The sequence below is a fragment of the Schistocerca americana genome, chromosome 7, assembly GCF_021461395.2.
Source record: "Schistocerca americana isolate TAMUIC-IGC-003095 chromosome 7, iqSchAmer2.1, whole genome shotgun sequence".
In the NCBI taxonomy this organism is placed as follows: domain Eukaryota; kingdom Metazoa; phylum Arthropoda; class Insecta; order Orthoptera; family Acrididae; genus Schistocerca; species Schistocerca americana.
Window position 1 is genome coordinate 273,321,375 of NC_060125.1, and position 26,761 is coordinate 273,348,135.

Below are 26,761 nucleotides of genomic sequence, written 5' to 3' on the forward strand. Positions count from 1 at the left end.
TCACCAAAACAAAAAAGATATCCTGTTAAAACACAATTTTTCTTATTGTACTTTCCCCTGTGATACCATGTCCTAAGTCCTCTAAATGGTAGTTATTTGACATCAGTGCTTATATTACTACACTTACTACTTGGGTACTCCCTCACAGTATCAAATCCTCAGAACATAATAGGCAGTAACTTGCTGTACAAGATGGCAATTTTTGTGGTATTATTCTCCTTTTTTTGTTTGTTCTCTCTTTACTTGTCTTCCATTTTCATGTTAATTCTTCTGCTTTTCCCCTCCCATAAAATTTTTCCCCTACTTAGTTCTCCCACTCTCCATCTTTGTGACTCATTTGATATATTTTCTCAACTCTGACTCAGCTTTTCCTATTAGCCCCACTCCTAAGTTATCAGGATTTCTCATCTTGCCCTTCCATCTTGTCCAATAAGTCTCACTTGGGTCTTCCTGATTAGTTTTCTTGTATCTTTCAGATTTGTTTGGAATTTAATGTGCTACTGATACTGAGACAATTAATTTAAAAAATGAGAGACTCATAGATTAATATGTTGAAAGGTAGGAGGAATATTGATCTGCGGGTTATTGTTTTGTTCATTCACATCATCATTTAAGACTGATTATGCCTTTCAGCGTTCAGTCTGGAGCATAGTCCCCATTATGAAATTCCTCCATGATCCCCTATTCAGTGCTAACATTGACGCCTCTTCTGATGTTAAGCCTATTACTTCAAAATCATTCTTAACCGAATCCAGGTACCTTCTCCTTGGTGTACCCCGACTCCTCCTACCCTCTACTGCTGAACCCATGAGTCTCTTGGGTAACCTTGCTTCTCCCATGCGTGTAACATGCCCCCACCATCTAAGCCTGTTCGCCCTGACTGCTGCATCTATAGAGTTCATTCCCAGTTTTTCTTTGATCTCCTCATTGTGGACACCCTCCTGCCATTGTTCCCATCTACTAGTACCTGCAATCATCCTAGCTACTTTCATATCCGTAACCTCAACCTTATTGATAAGGTAACCAGAATCCACCCAGCTTTCGCTCCCATACAACAAAGTTGGTAAAAAAATTAAACGGTGCACAGATAACTTAGTCTTGGTACTGACTTCCTTCTTGCAGAAGAGACTAGATCGTAGCTGAGCACTCACTGCATTAGCTTTGCTACACCTTGCTTCCAGTTCTTTCACTATGTTGCCATCCTGTGAGAATATGCATCCTAAGTACTTGAAACCGTCCACCTGTTCTAACTTTGTTCCTCCTATTTGGCACTCAATCCGTTTATATTTCTTTCCCACTGACATTACTTTCGTTTTGGAGATGCTAATCTTCATACCATAGTCCTTACATTTCTGATCTAGCTCTGAAATATTACTTTGCAAACTTTCAATCGAATCTGCCATCACAACTAAGTCATCCGCATATGCGAGACTGCTTATTTTGTGTTCACATATCTTAATGTCACCCAGCCAGTTTATCGTTTTTGACATATGATCCATAAATAATATGAACAACAGTGGAGACAGGTTGCAGCTTGTCCTACCCCTGAAACTACTCTGAACCGTGAACTCAATTTACCGTCAACTCTTAACTGCTGCCTGACTATCTATGTAAAGACCTTTAATTGCTTGCAAAAGTTTACCTCCTATTCCGTAATCTTGTAGAACAGACAATAACTTCCTCCTAGGAACCCGGTCATATGTCTTTTCTAGATCTTTAAAGCATAGATACAATTCCCTGTACCACTCGTAACACTTCTCCATTATTTGCCGCAAGCTAAAGATCTGGTCCTGGCAACCTCTAAGAGGCCTAAACCCACACTGATTTTCATCCAATTTGTCCTCAATTAATACTCGCACTTTCCTTTTAACAATACCCGAGAAGATTGTACCCACAACACTGATTAAAGAGATACCTCTGTAGTTGTTACAATCTTTTCTGTTTCCATGTTTAAAGATTGGTGTGATTACTGCTTTCGTCCAGTCTGACAGAACCTGTCCTGACTCCCACGCCATTTCAATTATCCTGTTTAGCCATTTAAGACCTGACATTCCATTGTATTTGATGAGTTCCAACTTAATTTCATCCACCCCAGCCGCTTTATTGCACTGCAATATATTGACCATTTTCTCCACTTCCTCAAATGTAATCCTATTTCCATCATCCTTCCTATCTCATTGTACATCGAAATCTGAAACGTTAATAATCGTATTTTCACCCTTCAAAATATTCCCTCCATCTGCCCAAGGCATCAACAGGATTCACCAGCAGTTTTCCTGACCTGTCCAAAATACTTGTCATTTCCTTCTTACCTCCCTTTCGAAGACTGCTAATTACATTCCAGAATGGTTTTCCAGCAGCTTGGCCGAAAGTCTCCAACCTGTTTCCAAAGTCTTCCCAAGATTTCTTCTTGGATGCTGCAATTATCTGTTTGGCTTTGTTTCTTTCTTCGACATAACTTTCTCTGTCTACCTGAGTTCTAATATGTAGCCATTTTTGATACGCCATCCTTTCCTTTTACAGGCTGCCTTGACTGTGTCATTCCACCAAGCTGTTTGCTTCATCCTACCTTTACACACTACTGTTCCAAGACATTCTTTAGCCACTTCTAGTACTGTGTCCCTGTACCTTGTCCATTCCTTTTCCAATGACTGTGATTGACTACATTCAACTAACTTGTACCTTTCTGAGATCACTGTTATGTACTTGTGCGTGATTTCCTTATCCTGAAGTTTCTCCACTCTTATCCTCCTACATATGGACCTGACCTGCTGCACTTTCAGCTTCACAATACCAATTTCACTGCAGATTAAATAGTGATCAGTGTCATCAAAGAATCCCCTGAATACACATGTGTCCCTCACAGCCTTCCTGAATTCCTGATCTGTTATTATATAGTCAAAGACAGTTCTGCTTCCCCTGCCTTCCCAAGTATACCGGTGAATGTTCTTATGTTTAAAAAAGGAGTTTGTGATTACTAAGCCCATACTGGCACAGAAATCCAAGAGTTGTTTCCCGTTCCTGTTGGCCTCCGTATCCTCTCCAAATTTACCCATAACCTTTTCATACCCTTCTGTTCGATTTCCAATCCTGGCATTAAAATCACCCATGAGCAGAACACTGTCCTTGTCCTGTACTCTAACAACTACGTCACTGAGTGCATCATAAAAACTATCCATCTTATCTTGACCTGTCCCTTCACAATGCAAATATACTGACACGATCCTAATTTTCTTGCCAGGCACTGTCAAATCCATCCACATCAGTCGTTCGTTTACGTACCTTATTGCAACTACGCTGGGTTCCATTTCTTTCCTGATGTAAAGCCCTACACCCCATTGTGCTATTCGTGCTTTGACTCCTGACAGGAAAACCTTGTATTCTCCCACTTCTTCTTGTTTCTCACCCCTTACTCGAATGTCACTAACAGCTAAAACGTCCAACCCCATCTTACTTGCAGCCTCTGGCAACTCTACCTCCTTCCCTGAGTAGCCCCCATTGATATTAATAGCTCCCCATCTCGTTACCATTCGTTTGCCGAGTCATATATTAGGAGTCCCTGGTTTGTAAATTAGAGGTGGGACTCCATCACCTCCAAAGGTCCAAGGCATTTTGCTCTGATTGTTGCCAGCATCATATTTGAAGCACCAGGGAAGCAGGTTGCTAGTCTTACTTGCCCCAGGTCCCATTGGGTTTTACCCCTAACGGTTGAGGGACTAACCGGTGGATTTGGTAGTCTTTGCCATCCGAGCACAAAGGTGACCACGACTCAGAATATGTCCGAGATGCCCAACCTTATTCCAAAGTAACTGGTATCCTGACTGTCAGGCATTCACAATCCATATATATTTTCTCGACAACATTTGTCAGGGCAACTAATCAAGAACATGGTTTCCTTTTTGTTATTCGTCTTTTTCTTTCCCTTATCAACTGTGACGTGCAGTTTGTTCTATGTCTGTTATTCTGATATACAACTAACTAATTGCTTTCAGGTCTTCATGTAATTATTACTTTTTCAAATTCATTGTACTTATGCCTGTCTTAATATGAAAGTTCTGGTTGAAAGTTAAAAAATGGTTGGAGGACAGGCAACCATTTACAATGTGGAAGATACATTAGTTGTGAACAGACACAAATAAGATATAGAGGTTATTTTACTTGACTATTGTTAAATTTTTCATCAAAGCATCACTCACACTTTTTCCTCTGTTTGACATTATTTGATGACATTCTGTATAGCAGGTAGTTATCTGTCCCTGTTGTTGTTGTTTTGGTCTTCAGAGCAAAGACTAGTTTGATGCTGCTGTACATGTTAATGTCTCATGTGGAAACCTCTTCATCATTGCATAACTACTGCAACCTATGAGGGCATGCTGAAAAGTAATGCCTCCAAATTTTTTACGTGAAAACTCTTTAAAGTTTTTTAAATAAAACAGAGGTGATTAACATTCAACAACTTTAATCTTCATTTCTACATATTTGCAGCTCTCTGACACAAGACCTGTGAATTGTAGCGTCTAACAGGTTGGTGTAACATAACTATGTCAATGTGTGAGAAATAGCATGCGTTTATGCAGTTTTGAATTTAAAGAGTTTGTCCACATATGGAGCACCCTCTCCTTCACGATGACAATGCCAACCCATACATGAGTGCTGCAGCATTTGAAATAATCTGACGCCTTGGGTTAACTGTCATTGCTCATCCTCCATACAGTCCTAACTTGGCCCCATTTGATTTTCATCTGTTTTCAAAATTTAAAGAACACGTTTGAGGACTTCACTTGGATAGTGATGAAGCGGTGCAAGCAGAGGTGAAATTGTAGCTCTGTCAACAAAGTGAAACATTCTAGAGTGATGGTATCAACAAAGTGGCCTCGTCTTGGGAGAAAGGTGTTTATTGCCAGGGTGTCTGTGTTTGGAAATAAATAAAACACTGGAAAATCCAGGATGAAATAATGACAGTGTTATGAAAAGTATGGATTGCTACTCACCATGTAGGGGAGATGTTGAATTGCAGACAGGCATGACAGAAAGTCTGCTAAACACTGAGGCCAGATTACGAGCGACCATGCATGATGGGAGAAGCAGTCTGGGTGATGGAGGTAAGGTGGAGGTTGGTGTGGGTAGGGAGAGGGAGAGTGGGGTAGATGTGAGGGACAGTAAAATGGTGCTTGTGGGGATGTACAGGGATGTGGTGGGGAGAGGGTAGGGCAGCGAGGTGCAGCCAACATATATAGACATGAAGAATGAAGATGTAGAATGTTAATTTTTTGTTTTATTTAATAGGGTTTAAAAGTACTCACATTAAAAATTCTAGTGGAATTACTTTTCAGCACTCCCTTGTACATCAGTTTAAAACTGTTTACTGTAGTCAAGCCATTGTCTCCCTCTACCATTTTTACCCCCCTACACAAACCTAAAATAAACTAAACTCTGTCATTAGGCCCAGGATTGCACAATGCCTACTGGCCACTGTATTGTCCTCTGCCATATGGCATCATTCAGATATGCTATGAGTGGGCATGTAGTATGCACGCTGTTGTCCTCACCAGTTGGCTTTTATGACCTTGGAGCTGCTACTTCGCATTGCAGTCCTCCCACTAAGGAAACATCCTTGCCAGTACTGGTACTGAACCTGGGTCCTCTGCAGGACAGTCAGAAGTGCTGACCACTCAGCTAAGGAAGTGGACTCCATACACTTCCCTCCATTACCAAACTGACAATTCCTTGATGCCTCAGGAAGTGACCTGTTGACTGATCACTTCTATTAGTCATGGCATAGCATAAATTACTTTCCTCCCAGGTAGTATTCAGTACCTCCTCATTAGTTATTTGATTTAAGCATGTCATCTTCAGCATTCTTTTGCAGCACCATGTTACTCAGTCTTCAATTCTCTTTCTTGTCTGTACTGTTTATTGTCCTCATTTTGCTTCTGTACAAGGCTACCAAGACAAGTACCTTTGGGAAAGACTCCTAAACATGGTTTAATTTGTATATAGTGTTAGATTTCTCTTTTTCAGAAACACTTTTCTTGCTAGTGCTTTTATTCCTCAGTACCTTACTAAGTTATCTTGCTGCTCAAATAACAAAACTCAAATTGTAGCATTTTATCATGTAATTCTCTCAACATCGCCTGAATTTGTCTGACTCTTTCATTACTCTTGTTGTGCCTTTATTGCTATTCATTTTATAACCTCCTTTCATGACTGTTTAACTGATCTTCCAAGACCTTTACCATCTGTCACGGAATTACAATACCATCAGCAGACCTCAAAGTTTTTATTCCTTATTTTTGAAGTTTAATTTCCATTCCAGATTTCTGCTGGGTAAGCCTTGTCTTTATGCCTATTTGATCATTTGCTGACTTCACTATTTCATGCCTCAAAGCCACTAATTTGTCTTATATTGTATGCCATTCCCATGTTTCAATCAGTTGTTGCCTGTTGGACCCTTTGAAGCTATCAACAATCACTGGTTCTTCCAGTTTATCAAGGTCCACTCCTTAATTTTCTACTTTTCTGCTATTTATTTAGTTCTGACTTGCCCAATAAATTTGGGCAGAGTCCATGTCTGCTCCTGGAAAAGTTTTTTCAGTTTAAAATCTGATTTACAAAACTGTCATACAATTACATAATCTATCAGAAACATTCTGATGTCTCCAGATTTCTTCCATGCATACAGCCTACTTTCATGATTCTTCAAGTAACTATCAACAATGATTAAATTGTACTTTCTTCAGAATTCTTCCTGGTGGCTAGCTCTTTCATTCCTTTACCAATGTCCATGTTCTCCTACAATCTTTCCTCTTCTCCCCACCATCGAATTCAAGTTCCCCATCAAATTTAAATTTCTGTCTCCCTAAATAATATGAATAATTTCTTTTATCTCCTCAAAAATTCTTTCACTCTCTTCTCCATCCACAGAGCATGAAGACATAAATTTTTACTACTTTAAAGGTAGTTGGCTATGTGTCCATCTTGACTACAATAATGTGTTCACTATATTGCTCATAGTAATAGTATGGTATTCTGCCTTACGGCAGCTCTTGTCATGGGTTAAGCCTCTTCAACTTTTGTCTGTCATATTGTTCATAGTAATTTACCAGAATTCCTATTTCTTATATTCGTTATTAGAAGTATTTCCTCACTACCTCTATTTGATCTGTCCTTATTGCAGTTTTTAATGTCAGTATCATAAGTTCTCTAATGTCTATCTGATTTTTTTTTTTTTTTAAATAATCTCTCTAGTCAGCTAAATGTGTTAATGTTCATGACTTTTATCCACAATTGTTATTTTGATATGGTGGGTTATACAGTGTTTAACATTCATACCTGGAATTTTGGCATTTAATTTATAGTTAGACAATGTTATTGGCACAGAACTGACTCAGTAGTTACTCAAATAAGTTGGTAATTTTTATTCTTGGTGACCGAAACGTACAGTAATATATTATGAAACTTTACTTTGAAGACAGTATAGCTAATAGATAATGTTTGAAAACAATAGCGTATGGCCATCATATTGTAAACATGAATTTTTGCACATTAATTTATCACCTGCATGCTATGATGAATGTCATTTCGGTGTTTGAGGTAAAATAAAACAGTGTTTGTAAATCTGGCCAGTGTACTACAGCCAATACTAAGGGGAATCACATCTTTTTGAGCTAAGACATTAAAAAAGATTTAATCATGACATACCTTCTATTATCAACATTACCAATAAACATTTAATGAAGTGTATATGAGGAAGAGATGACATCATTGTTAGTTGGTCATTTGCCCATTGCCTCTTAAATTCAGCAACTGAGTGCTTGTTCCAAGGCTCTTGTCATGTCTTAATCTAATCTATTTTACTGCTGCCTCTTGTCGAACTTTTGGTGGCATTCTGTATTTCCACTTGGGAAACTTCTTTGCAATATTTTTTAAATATTATTCTTGCTCATTTAAGAATCTGTTTGTTCACACCTGTTTGTTTTCCATTCTTCTAGTAGTTTCCTACCTTTTCCTCACCAATGATGGGCATCTTTACTCATCATTTCTTCCTCATTCTATCATATCATTCCATTAATCATATTACATCATGTCCTAAGACTTCTTGTAGAACAAAAACAGAATGCTCTGTTCTTGCAATCACTGAACGTTAGACACTTCGTCTGGTGCCACATTGTTCACCTGATATTTTAGATAGCTGGCTCTTGTCCACTACACTTAGTTCTGTTTGTGTCTTAATGACGAAGTGCCAGTGATTGCAGACTAGAACAAACTGTGGCTTTCAGCAGTAACTACAGTATAACGTTGAATACCTGACTCTAAGAAATTACAAGTATACAAACCCTTAAAAAAGATCATTAAAAGTGTATATAATTCTGTAGGTAATGAATGTGTAAACAATGATGAATTTGCTGTTGGTTGTTATTGACTTTTTTGTGTAGTGCACCTAGTGATAGATATTAGAAAATTAACACTGTCTTTGTTTCTTAGTTTTGCAAGTAACATCGTGTAATTATATCATGTAAAGTTCTTCATCTGGCCATGTTTGTTCTATTTACTCGTAATGAAGTTAATATTCTGCTAAAAGGAAAGTGTGTTGTAATGATTGACCTTTTCATACATGGGAAGAGAATGCTGGATTATACCATATTTACCCCATTATAAGATGAGGTTTTTTTTCTCAAATTCATCATTCAAAAAATACGAGGTTGTCTTATATTTGCAGATTAAACTATTGCTGCTGAACTCAGCATTTTCACATTGTCTAAGAGATTACAATAGGAGTCATCTTATGTTAACAGATAAAGCTTTGGAAATTAAGATTGTGTTAAAATTTTGTTTTTAACGATCCCAAAGGGTAGGGCATATCAAACAGTACTAGTATTTGAATAGGCTTGAGGTTTCCTGATAGGTGATATGCCAAAGCGCTTGATACAGTATTGACCTTGCTTGAACAGTCTTGTTGATCCGTGGCACTAGTGCAAAGGATACACGAGAAACTATGACCTAGCCACTACAAAAATCTAATGGTCTGGTTGGAAATTGACAAGTTTGTGAAACACAGGAGGAAATAACATTAAATTCTATCAACTTAGAAACTTTCATTGTATTTGAACAGGTTTGCAATAAAAGTTGCCATTCGTGTATGGACACCGTATACATACATTTTGCAGCTGCAGCTTTTTAAGTAAAGATAACATTCAGAGGCAACAATCGTATCCTTCAGAAACCATAACTTGAATCCGAACCCAAGTCAGTATCTTATTTGATTATGAGAAAGTAATAACTTTCCAAGTGGATTGCAAATGAGAAATATGGTCGCTGTACACAAGTTAGAATAAAGGAGAAAATCATTCAGTTTTTAATCAGGTTTGAAAATTAATCCAAACTGAAATGTCTAATAAATGAAATAAATCATATTAAATGGGCTGTAATTGTTGTCGCGAGAATAAATTACAGCCGAAATACCTGTTTTGGAGATAGTATGAACATACATCACTAGATTGTGGGACGAGCAAAAGTTCTAAAATTGGACTGAATAGTGATTGTGATCTTTTATTTATGTATTAGTTACTATTATTATTTATGACCTGTGCCATAGAAGATATTGCCGTCCATATTTCACTGTTGCTCAAGTACAGCACTACGGAAAATTGGAGGAGAAACAGTGACCCAGCTTGGCTGAGAAGTACAATGAGTGTGGGGAGGGGAGTGTTGAGCAGGCAGAAGTTTCGTTGTACTTTGGCTTTTTATGAACATTTACCATGTGTAAACTGCAGTTTTCCTGGATCCATTTGTACTCAGAATTGAACTGTCTTTAAAATTGGACAAATACTCAACATTAGCATAGATTTCTGCAGGAGATGCTGAAAGTCTAGAAGGAGACCAGTAGCGTACTTACGTACTTCATGCAGCAATGTTGTTGACGCTTACTGTGAAGTATGATGGAATTGATTGGGGGTGTGTCACCTGCTGGTTCTACACAGCCAATGAGAGAGCAGTGGGCGGATGATATGTTTCAAAGAAAGGGATGTTGTAATATTCTCACAGCACTATAGAAATGAAATCCACTATGTGTTCAGGAAAAGGGGGGGGGGGGGTTCTGCGTTCTCAGGTTCCACCTTAACTACAACCTCAGAATTTGCGACATATTAGGAAGAAACGCTAAATATTTGTGACAACAGAGATGTACATTTCACAGCTGTCCTGTTAGGAGGAGGATGATGATGACTAAAAATGGTGATGCCACAGACAACAGGCTAAGTAAACAAAAAAGACAGTGAAGATAAAAATAAATATAATTCATTTATTTTATTTCTGCCTGTATCATCTAAACGTAGGCAGTCAATAAATGACATAAATTTAAAATGAATGTAATGATAACTTTTTAAACAGATCCATTACCTCATAAAAGTTTGAAATTTTGATGAGTCAGAATATGTTAAAAAGTAGATTTTTCTCAACGAGCCTCTTAAAAAAAGGAGGTCGTCTTATATTCAGGGCTGCCTTATACACGGGTAAATACAGTATTTAAAAAAGCCTCTGTATGAGGATATATTACTACTCACCAAGTGGAGAAGATGTTCAGCAGCAAACAGCAACTAGGAAAAGTCAAACAGCATCTTAGCTTAAAGCCAAAATCTTTCATCAAAAACGTAACAAACCCACAAAACTTGCATACATACCACCATTTCCACTTCCTGTGCTGCTGTCAAGTGGGACAAGTATGGTCTCCGTTGTGGTTGATACTGGGAAGAAGGGTGCAGTAGGGAGAGTGGTAACTACTGGGTTTGGGGCTACAAATGATTGTACAGCTGTTGAAACTGATGAAATGCTTAATGGGAAATGGATAACCCCAATACTTTAAGGCAATGCACAAAATGAGAGACAAGTGTGTGCTGAAGAATAAAATAAAGCAGTGGTTGGAGTGTTAAGAGTGAACCCCAAGGGATAAACAAAGTATGGTATAGGTTAATTAGAACTGGAAAATAATAACATGAGTGGCAAGCCAGTGGGATTGGAGAGGGGGATGGGTGGGAGGCAGTGTGTGTGGATGATGTGCAAACAGGAGTAGTTGGCAGGGGTTATTGGAGACTGAGGCTAGAAGAGGGTAGGGGGTGTTATAGAAATGAAGAATAAGTTCAAGGAGCACTTCTTGCCTATGTAGTTAAGGAAGGTTGGGATTAGGAAAAAGACTCTAGATAGCCTAGTTCCGTGGTAATGTAGTTCACTTATTATTATGGGCTACTTTGCAATCTGTATATTTTCTAGTAGACCAAATTTTCTGAACCATATTGCTCTCCAGTATATTCCTCATTACTGACACCCCCCCCCCCCCCCCCCCCCCCTCCCCCACCCACCCTCCTGCCTCCAAAATACTCACTCCATTTCACACATCATTACACCCAACCCACTTTCCTTGCTCCAGTTACTTTCCTGCTTTATGATAGCTAACTTGTTTCTTCCTTTGCTTACCACTTTCACTCACTTTGCATCCTCAACCTTCTCCTGTCTTTCATCTTAGAATTTTTGTTATGGTCCCATACATTAACCATAATAGCATCTCACCGTATGTGCTTATGCTTTCCACACTTGTGTGATCTTTTCCAGCCATATACACTGCTGCCCCTGCTCTTTATCCATCTACGTCTATACCCACATGTATACTCTGCAAGCCACCTTTCAATGTGGGGTGGAAGTTTCTTTGTGTACCACTGTTACTCCCCCTCTTTCCTATTCCAGTTGCGAATGGTTCATGGAAAGAACGATTGCCGGTAAGCCTCCTTGTGGGCTCCAATCTCTCTAATTTTACCTTAATGGGCTTTTCACAAGATATATGTTGGAGGAAGAAATACATTTGTTGACTCTTCCAGGAACGTACACTCTCACAACTTTTACAATAAATCACTGTGATGCTAGAATGCCTCTCTTGCAGTGTCTGCAACTGGAGTTGGTTGATCATCTCTGTAATGCTTTTGTGCTTACTAAATGAACCTGTAAAGAAATGTTTCACCTATCTTTGGACCTGCTCTGCTTCCTCTCAGTCCTATCAGGTATATATCCCATACTGATGAGCAGTATTCAAGCACTGGTTGAACGATTGTTTGTAAGCTACTTCCTTTGTTGATGGACTAAATTTCCTGAAGAATCTTCTAATGAGTCTGAGTGTGGCATCTGCCTCACACAATTAACTTTATGTGACTGTTCCATTGCAAATTCTTCCATAAGCATACTACTAGGTACCTTATGGAAGTAACTGTTCTGCAATTGTGTAACTGTACAATGAAGGGTCTTTCTGTCTGTGTATTTCTAGTACATTACATTTGTTTATGCTGAGGGTCAGTTATCACTCCCTACACAGTGTTGACCCTCGGCAGGTCTTCCTGTATTATGCTACAATTTTCTTCCATCCACAAGTTCTTCCAAACCACTTTGTGCCCAAATCAGGCTGTAGCACTGTGAAGATAAATAGCAATATGCACAGAGCTCAGTGTGTTTGTTAGCGGTCTGAGAAAGGACTGTGTCTGAAATCTCACAAACTAATGTGTCAGTCCACTACTTAATGCCTCCCATGGTGAGTAGTGGTCTACACCCATATCAAAAGTTAAAGAATCAGGAAAAGTGGTAGATCGAAGTGACCCCGAAGACTTCTTTTAAAGTGGAATAATCCTGTTTGTGCAGGGAAGGTGTACTCCTTATTCTGAATAAGCACATGATTCAGAGGTAACTAAAAGCATTCATTAGACGCATGCTATCTATCATGTTTTCTATTTCACAGTAAGCAGCATGTAGTGCCTGGCAACATCTTCAATAGAAATATGCAGTGTGAATCCTGTTTTGCAGGGTGGAATTACTTGGTACACAGATTAATCAAACAATGGAAACCCCAGGTAGGAATATCAGCTTTGTAGCAAAAGATAAATTGCTACTTACCATAAAGAAGACACGTCAAGTTGCAGACAGGCGATTAAAAGACAGTCACATATAGCTTTCAACCACAGCCTTTGTCAGTAGAGAGAGAGAGAGAGAGAGAGAGAGAGAGAGAGAGAGAGAGACGCGCGCGCGTGTATACACACACACACACACACACACACACACACACACACACACACAAAAGCTAGCTAGCACAAGTCATGCACACACATCTGGCAACTCCAGCATCTCAGGCCAGAATGCTGGCATTCGAGCCTGAGATGCTGGAGTTAATGGTCATGTGTGCATGAGGTGTATTAGGCACACATATTGGCATTTCAGGCTTTTGTTGACTGTTCAGCGACACAGGACATGTCTGTTTTAGGCCATTACTAGGTCAACAAATGAGATTGTACCCCAGATGATGATAAATATGTCGTAGCATTAAGTGTGTAATGAAATCCAATGGTGTGTACAAGATATTAATCTTCAGTGATTTCCTCAGGAGTTACAGCTTTCCAACAAACTGTCTTTAAGAAGTTCAGAGCAGTTGATTTGTAGGCTGCAAATCTGGCAGTTTGTATTCTGCTCATGGTAGTGAACACTAGTGTTCTTTTTCTTGGACTCAACAACGAGACAGGACCAGGGATGAGTGAAGCAATGTGCTCTTCACACAGGAACTATACTTCAGTTTTCAGTTGTCTGAAGGCAAAGTTGCCATCAGTGTAGCCATAGGATCACTTTAGAATAATGCCAGCTTGGTGGAAATGGGTTCCTGGAGTGGCAGATGTCATGTTGGATGGTCATACTGGGCTTTACATTTTAGTTGGACATCAGAGAAATACAATAAATGCTAAGAAGTACAGAGATAAGGCACAGCAATGGTATGAGCAACTTTTCAGACAGTAGAATAGTTGGTTCAGTCCTACATTTCCTACATGATAATGCCCATCTGTACTGAGCTCATCTGGTAGATGAAGTTAGTTTCTGGAGGTGAAGATATCCTCCATATGGACTGGTTATTTAGATATCGTAATCCATTAGAGCTTGTTTGGGAGAAACTAGCACAATGAATTCAAGTACAACAGCTGCCACCAAGTACTCTTTCAGACCGCTGCACAGCTCCTTTTCAGAAACGAGATTGTTTGGTAGAGCTCTTGAACCATCTTAAATAGAAATGCCATGTCACAACGAAGCTATGTGGCAGCTAGGTGTTACCATATTCCCATTATTACTTACCTGCTGTTATAGAAGAGATTTTCTGGTTTTTAAAAGTGTATCTTCAGTTTCAAAACTTTTATAATGACTTGTTTGAGGTGCTATTATATGTCAGATGTCTTGTGATTAAGCACTATTCCGTTCCGTGAACCTTCTGATATACTGTTTAGGAAATAATCTATCATTTTTGGACTATGCTTAACATTCAGATATTAGTATACTTACTTAAATTCTTTGCTGGATTTAAAACTTGCTCAAATTGTCACATGTATAATTTGGAAATCTGCCCACACCGTACAAGTATTTCAGTCCCGATGCATTCATTGCACTTTTATATGCTGTTTTTTTGTATAATGCAGAACATGCCTAATGTGGAAATGGAAAGCAAATCTTAGAACATACTTAATAGTTCATTGTATAATGCAGAAAAGAGGCTATACGATACTACAGTATTACAGTTCATCAGTTACTCATGACTCTACAAGTCCGCAGCTCGTGGTCTAGGGGCTAGTGTTGCTGTCTCTGGAGCATGGAGTCCCGGGTTCGATTCCCGCCTGGGTTGGGTATTTTCTCTGCCCGGGGGCTGGGCATTTGTGTTGTCCTCATCATTTCATAATCATCATCATCATCATCATCATCATCACCATTTGTGAGAGTGTCTACATTGGATTGTGGAAAGAAAATGGACTGTGTAAAAATTGGAACTTATACGGGCGCTGCTGACGACGCAGTTGAGCGCCCCACAAACCAAACATCATCATGTCTCTACAAGGATATTACTTTTAACACTTCTGTTAAGCGGTGCAAAACCAAGAAAAGAGGTCCAGTGCAGCGCAGCGCTGCTGGTGTAGACATAAAACAGCACCACTCTGTACAACAACAAATAAGTTACACTCAGTGTCAGTACAGTTCATCAAAGGAAACGGTTCGTTCATCAGCCCTCCGCTTGTCGGCTTTCACATTTTCCTCACTATTGACGCATGCCAGCACATAATGGAACATTGTTGTTCATCTACCAACACTCTGCTGCAATGTGCGCAGTGAAAGAGGTGGGTATTGTTCCATTGTACAATGGTTTTACTTGGCAAGGTCATTATTTTCTGCCAGTTTCAGTTGTCTAATAGCACTTTAAGAGATGCAGTAACATGATCTCGAACAAATGGTATTTGTCATTCAAACTTGACTCCCTGTGTGCAAAATTATGTTGTGTTTCAAGTGCGGTAAAACAGAAATTTATAAGACTTTAGGAAACAAGGATAAGATTCAGGATGAATGGATGAAAGGGAATGGGCAGATGAAAAGAAAGGCAAAGAAGACCGGAAACGAAGAAATTAATGAAATAATGTGGGAATGGTTCGTACGTGTGCAGGCAAAAAACTTAACTTTATCTGGACCCTTGTTGCAAAGTGAGTCCCTGAAAGTCGCTAAAGAGCTTGGAATTAATGGAGTTTAAGGTATCCACAGGATGTCTGGGCAGTTTCAAAGCTAGGCACAACAATGCGTGAATTGAAGTGTGTGGGGAGGCTAAGGATGTGCAGGAAAGTGTAGCAGCAGGATGGAAGACAATAATGTGCATCTGAATTGTGAATTATGACCCAAAATGTGTGTTCAATGCCAATGAAATGGGACTGCTTTATTATGCACTGCCTCAAAATCACTATCAGTTCGAGGTGAAAAGTGCCCTGGGTGGATTAGTGTTCAAGGAAAGACTCACTGTAATGCTGTGAGGGAACATGTTAGATGAAATGGACAAGCCACTGGTGATTGGAAAGGTGGAAAAACCGCGTTGTTTCAAAAACATAGACGTCAGTAAGCTTCAAGGCACATGGCGAAGCAATATAAAGGTGCTGATGGTGAGTGGTCTTATGGAAGAATGGCTGGGCTCTTTCAATGCCAAAATGAAAAAAAGGAAGTTGCCAAGTTCTCCTTTTCCTAGACAATGCAGCCTGCCACCCAAAAGTAATGTTATCAAACATGAAATTGACTTGGTTCCCTCCAGGTTCAACCAGTCTCTCTCAACCCATGGACCGGGGGGGTTATTTACATATTCAAGTGTTGTTATAGGTCATTACCGATGCAATCTCTTATTCTTAGTGTTGAAGAAGCTGAAACTGCATTTGCTCTTCCATGGTCAGTTTCCGTCGTGGATGCAGTAAATTGGATTGGTTTGGCAGTAAAGGAAATAAAACCTGAAACTGTCACCAAGTGCTTCAACAAAGTGGGGTCTGGGGGTGAGAAACAAGATGCTTTGGTGGCCATCAAAGTTCAAGAAAATGTTGCAGCAATTGCTGAATTAATGAAAATGCGAAACATTTCATGTAGTGCAGGTGATTATATTTGAAGTGATGACTTTTTGTAATTCACTCCACTTTCACTTCAGCAACAGATTTAATAGAAATCCGCAACACAGAGGATGATGAAGAAGAAACAAAGGAAGAAGAACAGGAACAAAATGATCTCCCTAGAAAAATTAATATGCCTGAAGAAGCCATTGCATGCGTAAACGATGTAATGCAATTTGCAGCACACAAAAATTCTCCCAACTTGTTGGAACTATTATATGGTGCAAAAAATTGTATAGAAAAAACAATTTTGAATAGGAAATTCCCTCGTTGATATGTGGCAAAAAAAGTGAAATGTAAAGCAAATAAATATGGGAATAATATGTATGTACATACAATAATAAATGAATTTACAGTTCGAGTAAAAACATAGAAATGCCATGTTGTGTACCAGTTAGTGTAATAGTCCAGTGTTCTGTTCTCCAGTGTACAGTAAATGAAAATCTACTGTGCTGGAGTGAAGTTACGTAATCAAACATTTGTACTGTTCTTTTGTGCATGATACCTGACAAATTTTAGGCAGCCCAGTTTGGAAAATTATTTTAGTTCCAGGCGATTCTGTTTTGAGCTAGTTTTACTGTGTCTACATCTAGACACATGCAAGCTACTGCTGTGATGAGATGTGTATTCAAGTCTGAATACTGATGATTACTTGCAAGAGACACTACATCTTTCCTTTCTTAGAATAGCAATTACTTCTAGTTTTAGTTGCCTATAGTACTGCATTCAGTGCCTTGATCTCTTTGGTAAGTTAAAAAATGGAAATTATTATTTACACTTCATCAATAACAAACATTTTAGGATGTTAGTAAATTATGTCTTGCTACAATATATCATTCATTTTTAATATTATGGTTATTGCTGTATCAATTCTTATAAAATATGTCTGGTTGTTAATATTTAAAATGCCATGTTTCAGCATCTCCTCTTCCATCTCCTATGCGTTCTCCTGCACGGTCTGCTGTACCAAAAATGCCATGCTGCACTGCACTGTACGATTTTGAACCAGAGAACCCAGGAGAGCTAGGTTTTAAGGTAAATTAATGCCATTAGTCTCTGTGTCTGTATGTTTAAGATGCATTTGATGGAGCACTTTGAATTTTTTGCTGAACATGTGAGGATCACAGACTTTGCAGATACTATCATGTAAATTATTATTATCTTTAAATTGGTTTCTTGAAGTCTTAGGGGGCATTTCAGTCTGGAAGGGGAAGAATTTGGGACTTCATCTCAAAAGTCTGTTCACCTAAGAGTCAAGGTCAGTGAAGTCTAGTCTCGACATTGTCATGTGTGATCTTGCAACAGTGTGTTCTCATGTGGAAGTCTCCAAACCACATTCAGTTGATAGTGTTTGTAGTTGCTAGTGGAGGCACCCAGTCGGAGTTTGCAAAAGAGAACCTATAAGGGCAATGGTAATTGAAGCTGTTTATTCAGAAATTTGTTAAAGTAAAACTAATTTTTGCTTGGGACTCTGGAGGGCTCATTTAAATGTGGCAGATTGAAGCTGTACAAATATTTCGAAAATTTTTGTTATTGATGCAGCGTGAAGTGTAGCTTATTGTAAAATATAAAAGTCTAGGAAACTTAATACAGGACACCAAAATGGAAATATGTATTTCAGTGTGTGTAACTGAGTGATGGTCACACTGATGTTACAGGTTACACCAGCCACTTTTCCAGTATTGAGCTTAGTAGACTCTCCATCTTTTAATCTCTCTCTCTCTCTCTCTCTCTCTCTCTCTCTCTCTCTCTCTCTCTCTCTCTCTCTCTCTCTTTCTCAATTTTTAATTGCAAATGTGGTTCAGTTTGCTAAATCATATTAAATTTATGTTCACTCTCAGTATTTACATATGATGTTAATAGCTCAAGCACATCAGTGTGAAAGTATATTGGAGTGCCATCCTGTTGAGAAATGACATCATCGCTGGCCTCTTGCAATTTCAGGATAAGCGATAGCAGAAGCATGTCCAGGTTAGGAAGCACGCGGATTGTTGCCTATGGAAAGGAGGGGGGTTCACACACTTTTTGCCTTGGCAAAGCACAACATATATTAACCTTTGCAGATCCACAGACATTTTCAGTTCTCTGTGGGGATTCTCTGCTCCCCATATCCACATGTTATTCTAATTTACTGCACAGTTCAGGTGAAAGGTAACCTCATCACTGAAAATCACCCTGCAGGTAAAATAGTCCTTCATTTCTGAAAACATTTATTGCCATGTGAAATGACTTGGAACAGCTGAATTCAACATGGTTGAGCTTTGAGGGATTTTTCCAGCATTCTCCAAACAATTGGTTGCAGAATTTCTAGCTTCCAATTTGAACGAGATAATACTGAATGAGGAATGTTTCCCTGATCCATTCAACTTCTCCTCAGATGTTGATGCCCACCCACTCCTGCCATTACAAAGACATCCTGTTTCCTTAAACATCTGTACCCACAAATAACTGGATTGTCTGGCAGGTGGAGCCTTTTGGAATGTGGTCCTGAATTTCTCACACACTACGGTTGCAGGCTAAGTCTTGCACAGAACTTCATCACGCAGAATGCCTTCTCTGCCAGTCTGACAGTCATGTTGCCGGAGATCATTGTAACAAATATTTTTTTCAGTCACTGAACATTCCTGTACATGGCATTAAAATCCGATAACATGAGTCTAAAAGAAAGCAGTTGAAGAATTTTGTTTTGGTTTTGACTGTGAAATGTTATTCTTGAAGCACAGTCAGTAGTCAGCAAGCTCATTGACAGCCCAATAATCATAGCATCTCTCTTTGTCTCCTACATATCTTTGTGAAAGTACTCATTTTGCTCCTCACAGTAATCCTCATAGTTTTCAGAAAAGTAAGTGTAATGCAAGCTGAAGAAGTAGACCTTATTGGCATTATTTTAAACAAACAAGACAGTGCAACAATATCTATTTTAAGCACATGTCTATGATTATGGTTATTCCTCATAATTTTGACTTTGTCAATGAATTTCAAAACTTAAATTGTTTACAAAGTTACGTTTTAGGAGCTGTTGGAGGCTTGAACAGCTAATAGTTATATGTGTTATTAATGATGATAAGTCTGTTATTAAATCTATTGTTAGAATTAAGAAGAAATATCTACTTTTAGTTGTGAGTGAAGTAACTTTCTGTTTTGTGTAAGTACTATATATATTTCTTCCATGAAAGTTTTGTGTATTACTGAAATGTATGTTCTTATCTTCTTCACTTTATTCTTTATATTTTTGAATGGGAACTTCAAGCTGTAGAAATGTTATTTTTTTAAGCTATGTTTTTACAGATCTGCTAACAGTTATTTTGTGTATTTCACTTTCAGGAAGGAGAAACAATAACACTAACAAACAAAATTGATGAGAACTGGTATGAAGGCACCGTCAATGGCCGAACTGGATATTTCCCTGTAACTTACGTACAGGTTATTGTCCCTCTGCCGTGAACTGTCTCTTGTATTAAACTACAATTTGCAGCTGTTACTACTGTTCTCATATTGACATGTGTGTTGTTTCCATCCAGATACTTGGTAATTGTTAGTAAGCTCTTCAGTTATACAATTTTATGAATGATACTGCATGCTGATTCATAAAACCAATTTATTTGGATTGAAATGTTCCAAGGAATAAGCAGGTTTTTTTATGTGAAATCAGAAAACAATACTCTTAGGTAAGACTGTTGGAAACTGTCATGTATTATGTACTTTCACTATTTGATTGCTCTGTTGGTGTTTTGTTAATTACGAAATTGTTTGTGAAGGCTGTACCCACTTTGAGTAATTTACTTGATTGCTAGGTGGGGTGCGGCCATTAACAGAGCTAATACCCAGTATTGGTTCTGTCAGTCTGATTAACAGTCTGTTGATTCATGACTGCATTCAAACAGTGCAGGGACAATAATTATTGCTGAAAGTTCTTGTCAGTGTTGATTCTCTTGTAGAATATGAATTAAGCACTAATGTTATTACTTGTACTCTACCTTCGCTGTCTATAAACTGATATATATGAGCAATTTAGGAAAAGTAGTTCTTTTATTTCTTGGAGCATTCAGCATTAAGAAGTAATTTTCGAAAAAGTACTTCTTTGTTTATAACCCTTGTACAAGTATTTTCTCATAGTCATTTCTTTTCCAAAAAGGAAAAGAACATGGTTGTTACAGAGGTAATATTACACCATACTTCATGAAACCATTTCATAATGGGAAGAGAGAAGGGTTGTAGATAGTCCTTGCAGCAATGAAAACTAAAAATATTTATGAGATTTGTGTTATTAATCTCATATGTCTGCTAGTTTTAAATGATGCATTCCAAAACAAAACATGGTCAAACTCATTGTCATGTGATTTAATTTCGTTTAGTACAATGCTCACTTAAGTGTGAGTACAATAAGATTAGTATGCATGACACACACATGAATTGAGGCACACAGATTATTGTATAACTTGCGATATGACTGTTACATCTGTATTGTTTTGTGTTTGTATTACAAGTAGTTAATACACATACCATTTCACTGCAATTTCTCATGGAACACATTAAAAATGAAAAAGTCTGCATTTCCTTAAGTAATGTGTAAGTAAAAACTGCTGAATAAATAAAAATAAAAAATAAATATAATGAATTTAGAGATGGACTATAAATATAAAAATATACTTAGGAGCATGCTGCATCATGTAAATGATATATTGTTATTCTTAAAATGATGTCTAGTATTCTGTACATTTAACATAGTACTTAAACAGGATATTTAAAAAATACTACAAATTTTGTTCAGCTTTCAACAAGGTTTGTGATAGTGGAGAAAAATAGTGTGGTAGAAACTGTATCAGCTGTCCCTTTTACATTGCATATTGATGCATTCACAAAATAATTAAAAACTTTTTGTTCATATTATATGAATCATTTCTCCTTTCCTTCTTAGACAATACTATCATTACTTGGTGAGAACTTCTAGTAGAACAATAAAGCTTCAAATGAAGGTAATGTGCCACTCACTTAGCAGATGAGTTTGTTGATGAAAAATAAAATATTCATTCTTTTCTCATTGCATGCATTTATGGAAACAGCAACTTAATTCTTTCCTGGTACTTCATTTGCTAAATGAGTGGCTCAGCTTTTAATTGGATGCTGTCATTCTTTTGAAGGGGCCTTCTGCAGTATGGTAAACTAAATGATTGTTCTTAAACAGTAGAAAATTGGAAGAAAGTTGAATAAAACAAAGCTACAGAGGAAAGAAAATACTTCAGTACTCCTTCAGAATGAAAGCAGAGTTGATGAAGCCTCATATGGGAAACTTGGTCCAGGCATTCCAGGATCATCTGTGATATTGACCTATTCAAATATAGATGATTCTTAAGATTTATTGGATGTTCATATTGTCTCAGAGGGGTATTTTAAATGTTCAGATTCATTTAAAAGAACAGTAAGTAATCAAAATGTTAATATTGCCTTCATACTGCTTCTTTATTATTTTCATTTTAAATTTTTTAATTTATTTTCTCTATCTAGGAAATTGCACTCATGATCTGTAGTTAGTACAAGATTTGACTGTGGAATCTAGTCAGTCATGAAAGCATCACAAATGTATGAGGGATTGCTAACATTAATTGCTTTCACAAATAACATTTTTTATGATTTTAGTGATGGATGATATTCATACCCCTTTCTAGTCATCTGTTGTGGTTTAAAATCAGAATAATAAACTATAATGCTTGAAACCAACAAGTTTCTAGTTTTTTTTCTTGAATTTTAAACATAGATTGGTGGCCATGTTTAAGACAGCATTAAAAATCACTGTAAATGCTTTCTTTTTAAATAATCAGTGAACAATGTGATTGATCATGCGTTATGTGAATGCAATTCTATTTTTGTACATGCCAAAGTATATTTTGAAAAGTTTAAGGCCCAAAGATAAGTTTTTCCTGCAACTGAACATTGAAGAAAAAATGTTGGATTGTAAGCTCTCAGATAGGCAGCACATTGGTAATATGGTCTTTCAGTGTAAATTTTAATTGCAGTCTTTTTATAAAATAATTTTTTTTTTCAAAATTTCAATTCAGATGACAAGGTGGATGGAATTTCAGAAAGTATCCCGGTGGGTTATTAATGATGTGGATAATTTTCTGCAGTAATCATAGGGAAGGTTGATTAGTTTTTTTTTTATCTTATTGTGCCACAAACATAGTGAAACTGAATTTGTTATGTATGTGTAGTGTACAACCTATATTTGATTGTCTATAGACTGCTTAATCTATTAAGAAGTGATATTTATGTTTAACACATTGGATGAAGTCTATGTCACCTGCATTTAAATGAAGTTTGAAGTGTGCTACATAATAATGACATGCAACATTACTCAGTTGATTGAGGTTACACAGTGCAGATTAACAGAACTTCTTAATTATTTGTTTTGCAGTGCAACACGTCTAGTAACAATGAGTGATCTCTTTATATAGGAAAATGTCCACAAGAGAGAATTTTTTCCACTTCATTCGTATATTGAACTTAAATGTAAACAGTAACATTATCTAACTTAAAAAAAGGTTTTAAGGTTTTGTTTAAGAACAACTGGGCTGGAACTTATTTCTTATTTGTGCTCTTTTGACTAAGTACCTTATCCCAGAACAGTTTTCAAATTCAAATTGGAAGCAATAACTCAGTATTGTTGTTAACTTTCTGTTCTTTCGTTTCTTAATTTACACTAAGCCTCCTAAGAAATTCTCTGCCTGTGCCTATGCCTGTGCTGCAGTAGTATACATTGCCTAAAGAACCAGGAAAATGAAAGATGATTAGAATATCAAACCTTCCAAAGCAATGTATTTTCAAACCTTACTTATTTTGAACTCTGAATGGAGATATGTTGCTTCTAAAATACTTCAGTATTGTGGCAAGATATATGCTTGTTTCCTGTTGGAATTTTTTTTTCATTGTTGTGTGTTGTAATTCAATAGTTATTGAGAAATGTTTTGAAATTCTTAGTCTTTCCTCCTACTTTCTCTAACATAGTTGAATAACTTGTGGGTGGAATCATTTAATGAAATGTTCTTAATGTTTGGAACACAAACCATCACTTGACAGGGATGTCATTGTTTGCATGTGAGTCCACTGAAAAGAGCCAAGTAGTTATATGCTCCTGTACTTCAGGATATGCTGAAGAAATGGATTGCACTTGTGTTCTAGACTTGTGTATCTTGACAATATTGGGGAGAGCAGACAATATATTTTGAGAAAACCCTGTTCTTGATATTGTGAAGGCCATTATTTTTCATGTATAAATACATACAGTAATATTTTTTATCAGTGTTGTTTCATCTAGTGCTTTAGCGTATGTCCTCTTGTAGCAAACAATTTGATAAAATATTAGATTATTAGATGCAATACTGCACAATTTCATAAATACAATTGTTAATTTAAATCCATAATTGAGAATTTAGAAACTGTAGAATATCAGTGTTTCTGTACAAATATTTACTGAACTGTAATCAGGAGAGATGATAAATTAGATGTAGAATTATTAACACAAAAATGGAACCATGTTGTTCAGTGTACATTATGTCACATAAACTCATATGGAAGGCAGCTGTAAAGCTCCCTACCAGTTAAGTTTTAAGCAAACAGATATTATTGTAATAGAACTGATCAATGAACTGAAAATGTAATGTGGATAGAGAATATTTACTCACCAAGCAGCATTATGTAAAACTATGGAGAAAGGTATAAAAATCTAGCTTTTAAACCAATGACTGCTGCTTTTAGTATAAGAGAGGAATGTGTTGAATGAAAAAAGACTGGTAAGGCTTAAGAACACTGGAAAAGTCATGCAGAACCTTGAGTCAAGGAAGACTTACAGTACATTTCCATTTCTTACCATTTGGTGAGGAAATTTGCCCTATCCATATTATCGATATTGCTTTAAGGAACTTTGTTACAAGTACACATTTAATTACCTAGTTTCAGTATGCAATTTGTCCTTATGGTTGACATTTCTCTTACAAAGAAATAAATAATCTTGTAGTCATATTTGTTTACACTTGATTACATCAGTAAAGAAAAGCTTCTCAGTGAGCATCTTAAAACATTTACATAAGTGCAACTGTGTGTGTTCTCTAATGGCTCATAGTATTCTTATAGTAGCTATCCTGTCAGAGAGAGTTCATTTCCTGAACGCATTCTTCCTATCTCACAGAAAGATAATGACATAAGCAATAAGTGTTCTTGAGATTTCATGTGTTAAACTTGCTCTGTGAATCATCTCCTTATGAAATTCTTGTTGTTTGTCTGTACTGATGGATGTTCAAATAATGTATACCACTGATGACTATATGTTTCAGCAATTATTACGCTAGAGGACTGTGTAAAGTCCTTGCATTTTCTTGCAGTCTAGCAGCTTATGAATCTAGCTATTTTTGAGTGTTGAACATTTTGGAGTGTGTGTTTGTGTATGTTAATGAAAGTACACGACTGAGTTGTTGAGAGATTGTGTTTGTATGATGTTCAGTGTTTAAGGAATTTGTATCCCATAATGGCATATGAAATATTATGCATTTATGTTGATATGTTTTGGGAGTTGTCTACTGTAAACATTCCATGTATATCTGTGGCATACTAAAGAACTTCAGGTGTACTATGAAACATAATATTCAAGACTCAACTATAATCTTTTCTGAGTGTTGGTATATGACATCTTTTTACTTACTTATATAATTTTTGTGTGATTAAAAATTGTTGTTCCAGCAGATTTTATAAGCATGTGGATGAAAACACAAAATTATGAGTTTGTGATCACTTGCATGCCATTGCTTTCATTTTGGTTCCGTGACCCTTTACTGAGGGTAATATAAAATAGGTTGCACAAGTTAGATTTGTGTGCTATGTAAGTATACATGAAATTACTCACTATATGGACTGTTATTGAAGTTGAGATGTAAATGTTACAAGTATTGTATTATGTTTCTCTTGATACAGCTTTCTGGTTTTGAAGTGCATATCAGTCAAATGTGTCTGACATTCAGTCCTTTCAAATTCAGCAACAGTATTAAAAAGAAACAAATTATTATAAATATGGAACATGCCAGTGTTACAGAAATATATCATTGTTGACCCATTTTGAAATATTTAGAATGTGATGTTCTTGCTGAAATTTAAGATTGATAATTATTTATTTTTTTCTAAATATGCATATACACTACATAGTTATAATAGCAGTTCAGTGTTACAGTGATGAAACTGACACTAGCAATGTTGCAAAATTTTTTTACATAGTTATAAAGTACATTTGTCACGAATTAAAATTTACTTTACAGTGAAAAACTAAATGAGTGCTGCTGTGCTAGTACCACATAAGGTACCATTTGAAATTACACTTTGGCATCCATTGCTATTATTGATTTACTTTTGACACAACTGATTACTTAATTGTGTTGTTACTTATAATACTGAGTTATTGTGCCATCTTGTGTATTGGTATGAATGTATATAATTTTTGTATACAGAAAATGTCAGTACGAAATATTTTAAGTGTGATGGTTAAAGTGTGGTCTGTATTACATGATAAAATTTGAAATGTAAGAATAATGTATATCTGTATCTGTGTGTTTGTTTTACCTCTAATTAATATGCATCATGTATTGCTGAACATCTACCTATCCCCTCAGCTACTTGTATGTATTGGAAAGCATTGTAAGTGTGTGAAATGAAAGAAAACTAGAACAAATACAAAATCTGAGATGAGAACAAATGACTGTGGTTTTATTGGTCCAGTAAGTTGCCTTCTGTACTTGTAACATAATACACATTATGTATACAATCTAAATAATATATACGTATAATATCTTACACAGTAAATACACACAATAACTTGCACAGCATACACATAATGATACATAATGCACAAGAATTTACAATACATAATCTTTTACAATACATAGCATTACAAGTCTGTAATGATTTAAAATACCAGAGTTTAAAAAGTAAAATTTTTTGAAGTAATATCTCTGATTGTGTAAGGGGCATTCAAAAACAAATGAGCCGGAGGCATAATTACAGAAGCCAGCACCAGTATTTTAGAAGTATTGACCCTGGCTGTTGAGACACTTGTCCCACTGTGACACAAGGTGGTGAATGGCTGTCCCATAAAATTCCCAGGGCATGTACAGCTGGACGTCATCATCCGAGGTGAATTGTTTCCCCCTCAGAGCCTTTTTAAGGGGACCAAAAATGGGATAATCACAGGGAGAGATGTCTGGACTGTATGGAGGGTGGCAGAAAACCTCTCTCTTGAATTTCTGCAGGAGTGCCGC

At 37.0% G+C, this 26,761-nt stretch overlaps 1 protein-coding gene across 7 annotated transcripts in view; it reads left to right on the plus strand.

The window, feature by feature from the left end:
• Positions 1-26,193, plus strand: part of LOC124621853 (endophilin-A) — a 723,134-nt gene extending 696,941 nt beyond the window's left edge. For all 7 annotated transcript variants that reach the window (XM_047147301.1, XM_047147304.1, XM_047147306.1 and 4 more), the window contains 2 exons: positions 17,386-17,501; positions 19,791-26,193. In XM_047147301.1, coding sequence (XP_047003257.1) covers positions 17,386-17,501; positions 19,791-19,910 — 236 coding nt within the window. In that variant the 3' untranslated portion in view covers positions 19,911-26,193. The remainder of the gene's footprint in view (positions 1-17,385; positions 17,502-19,790) is intronic.
• Positions 26,194-26,761: the final 568 nt, after the last annotated feature.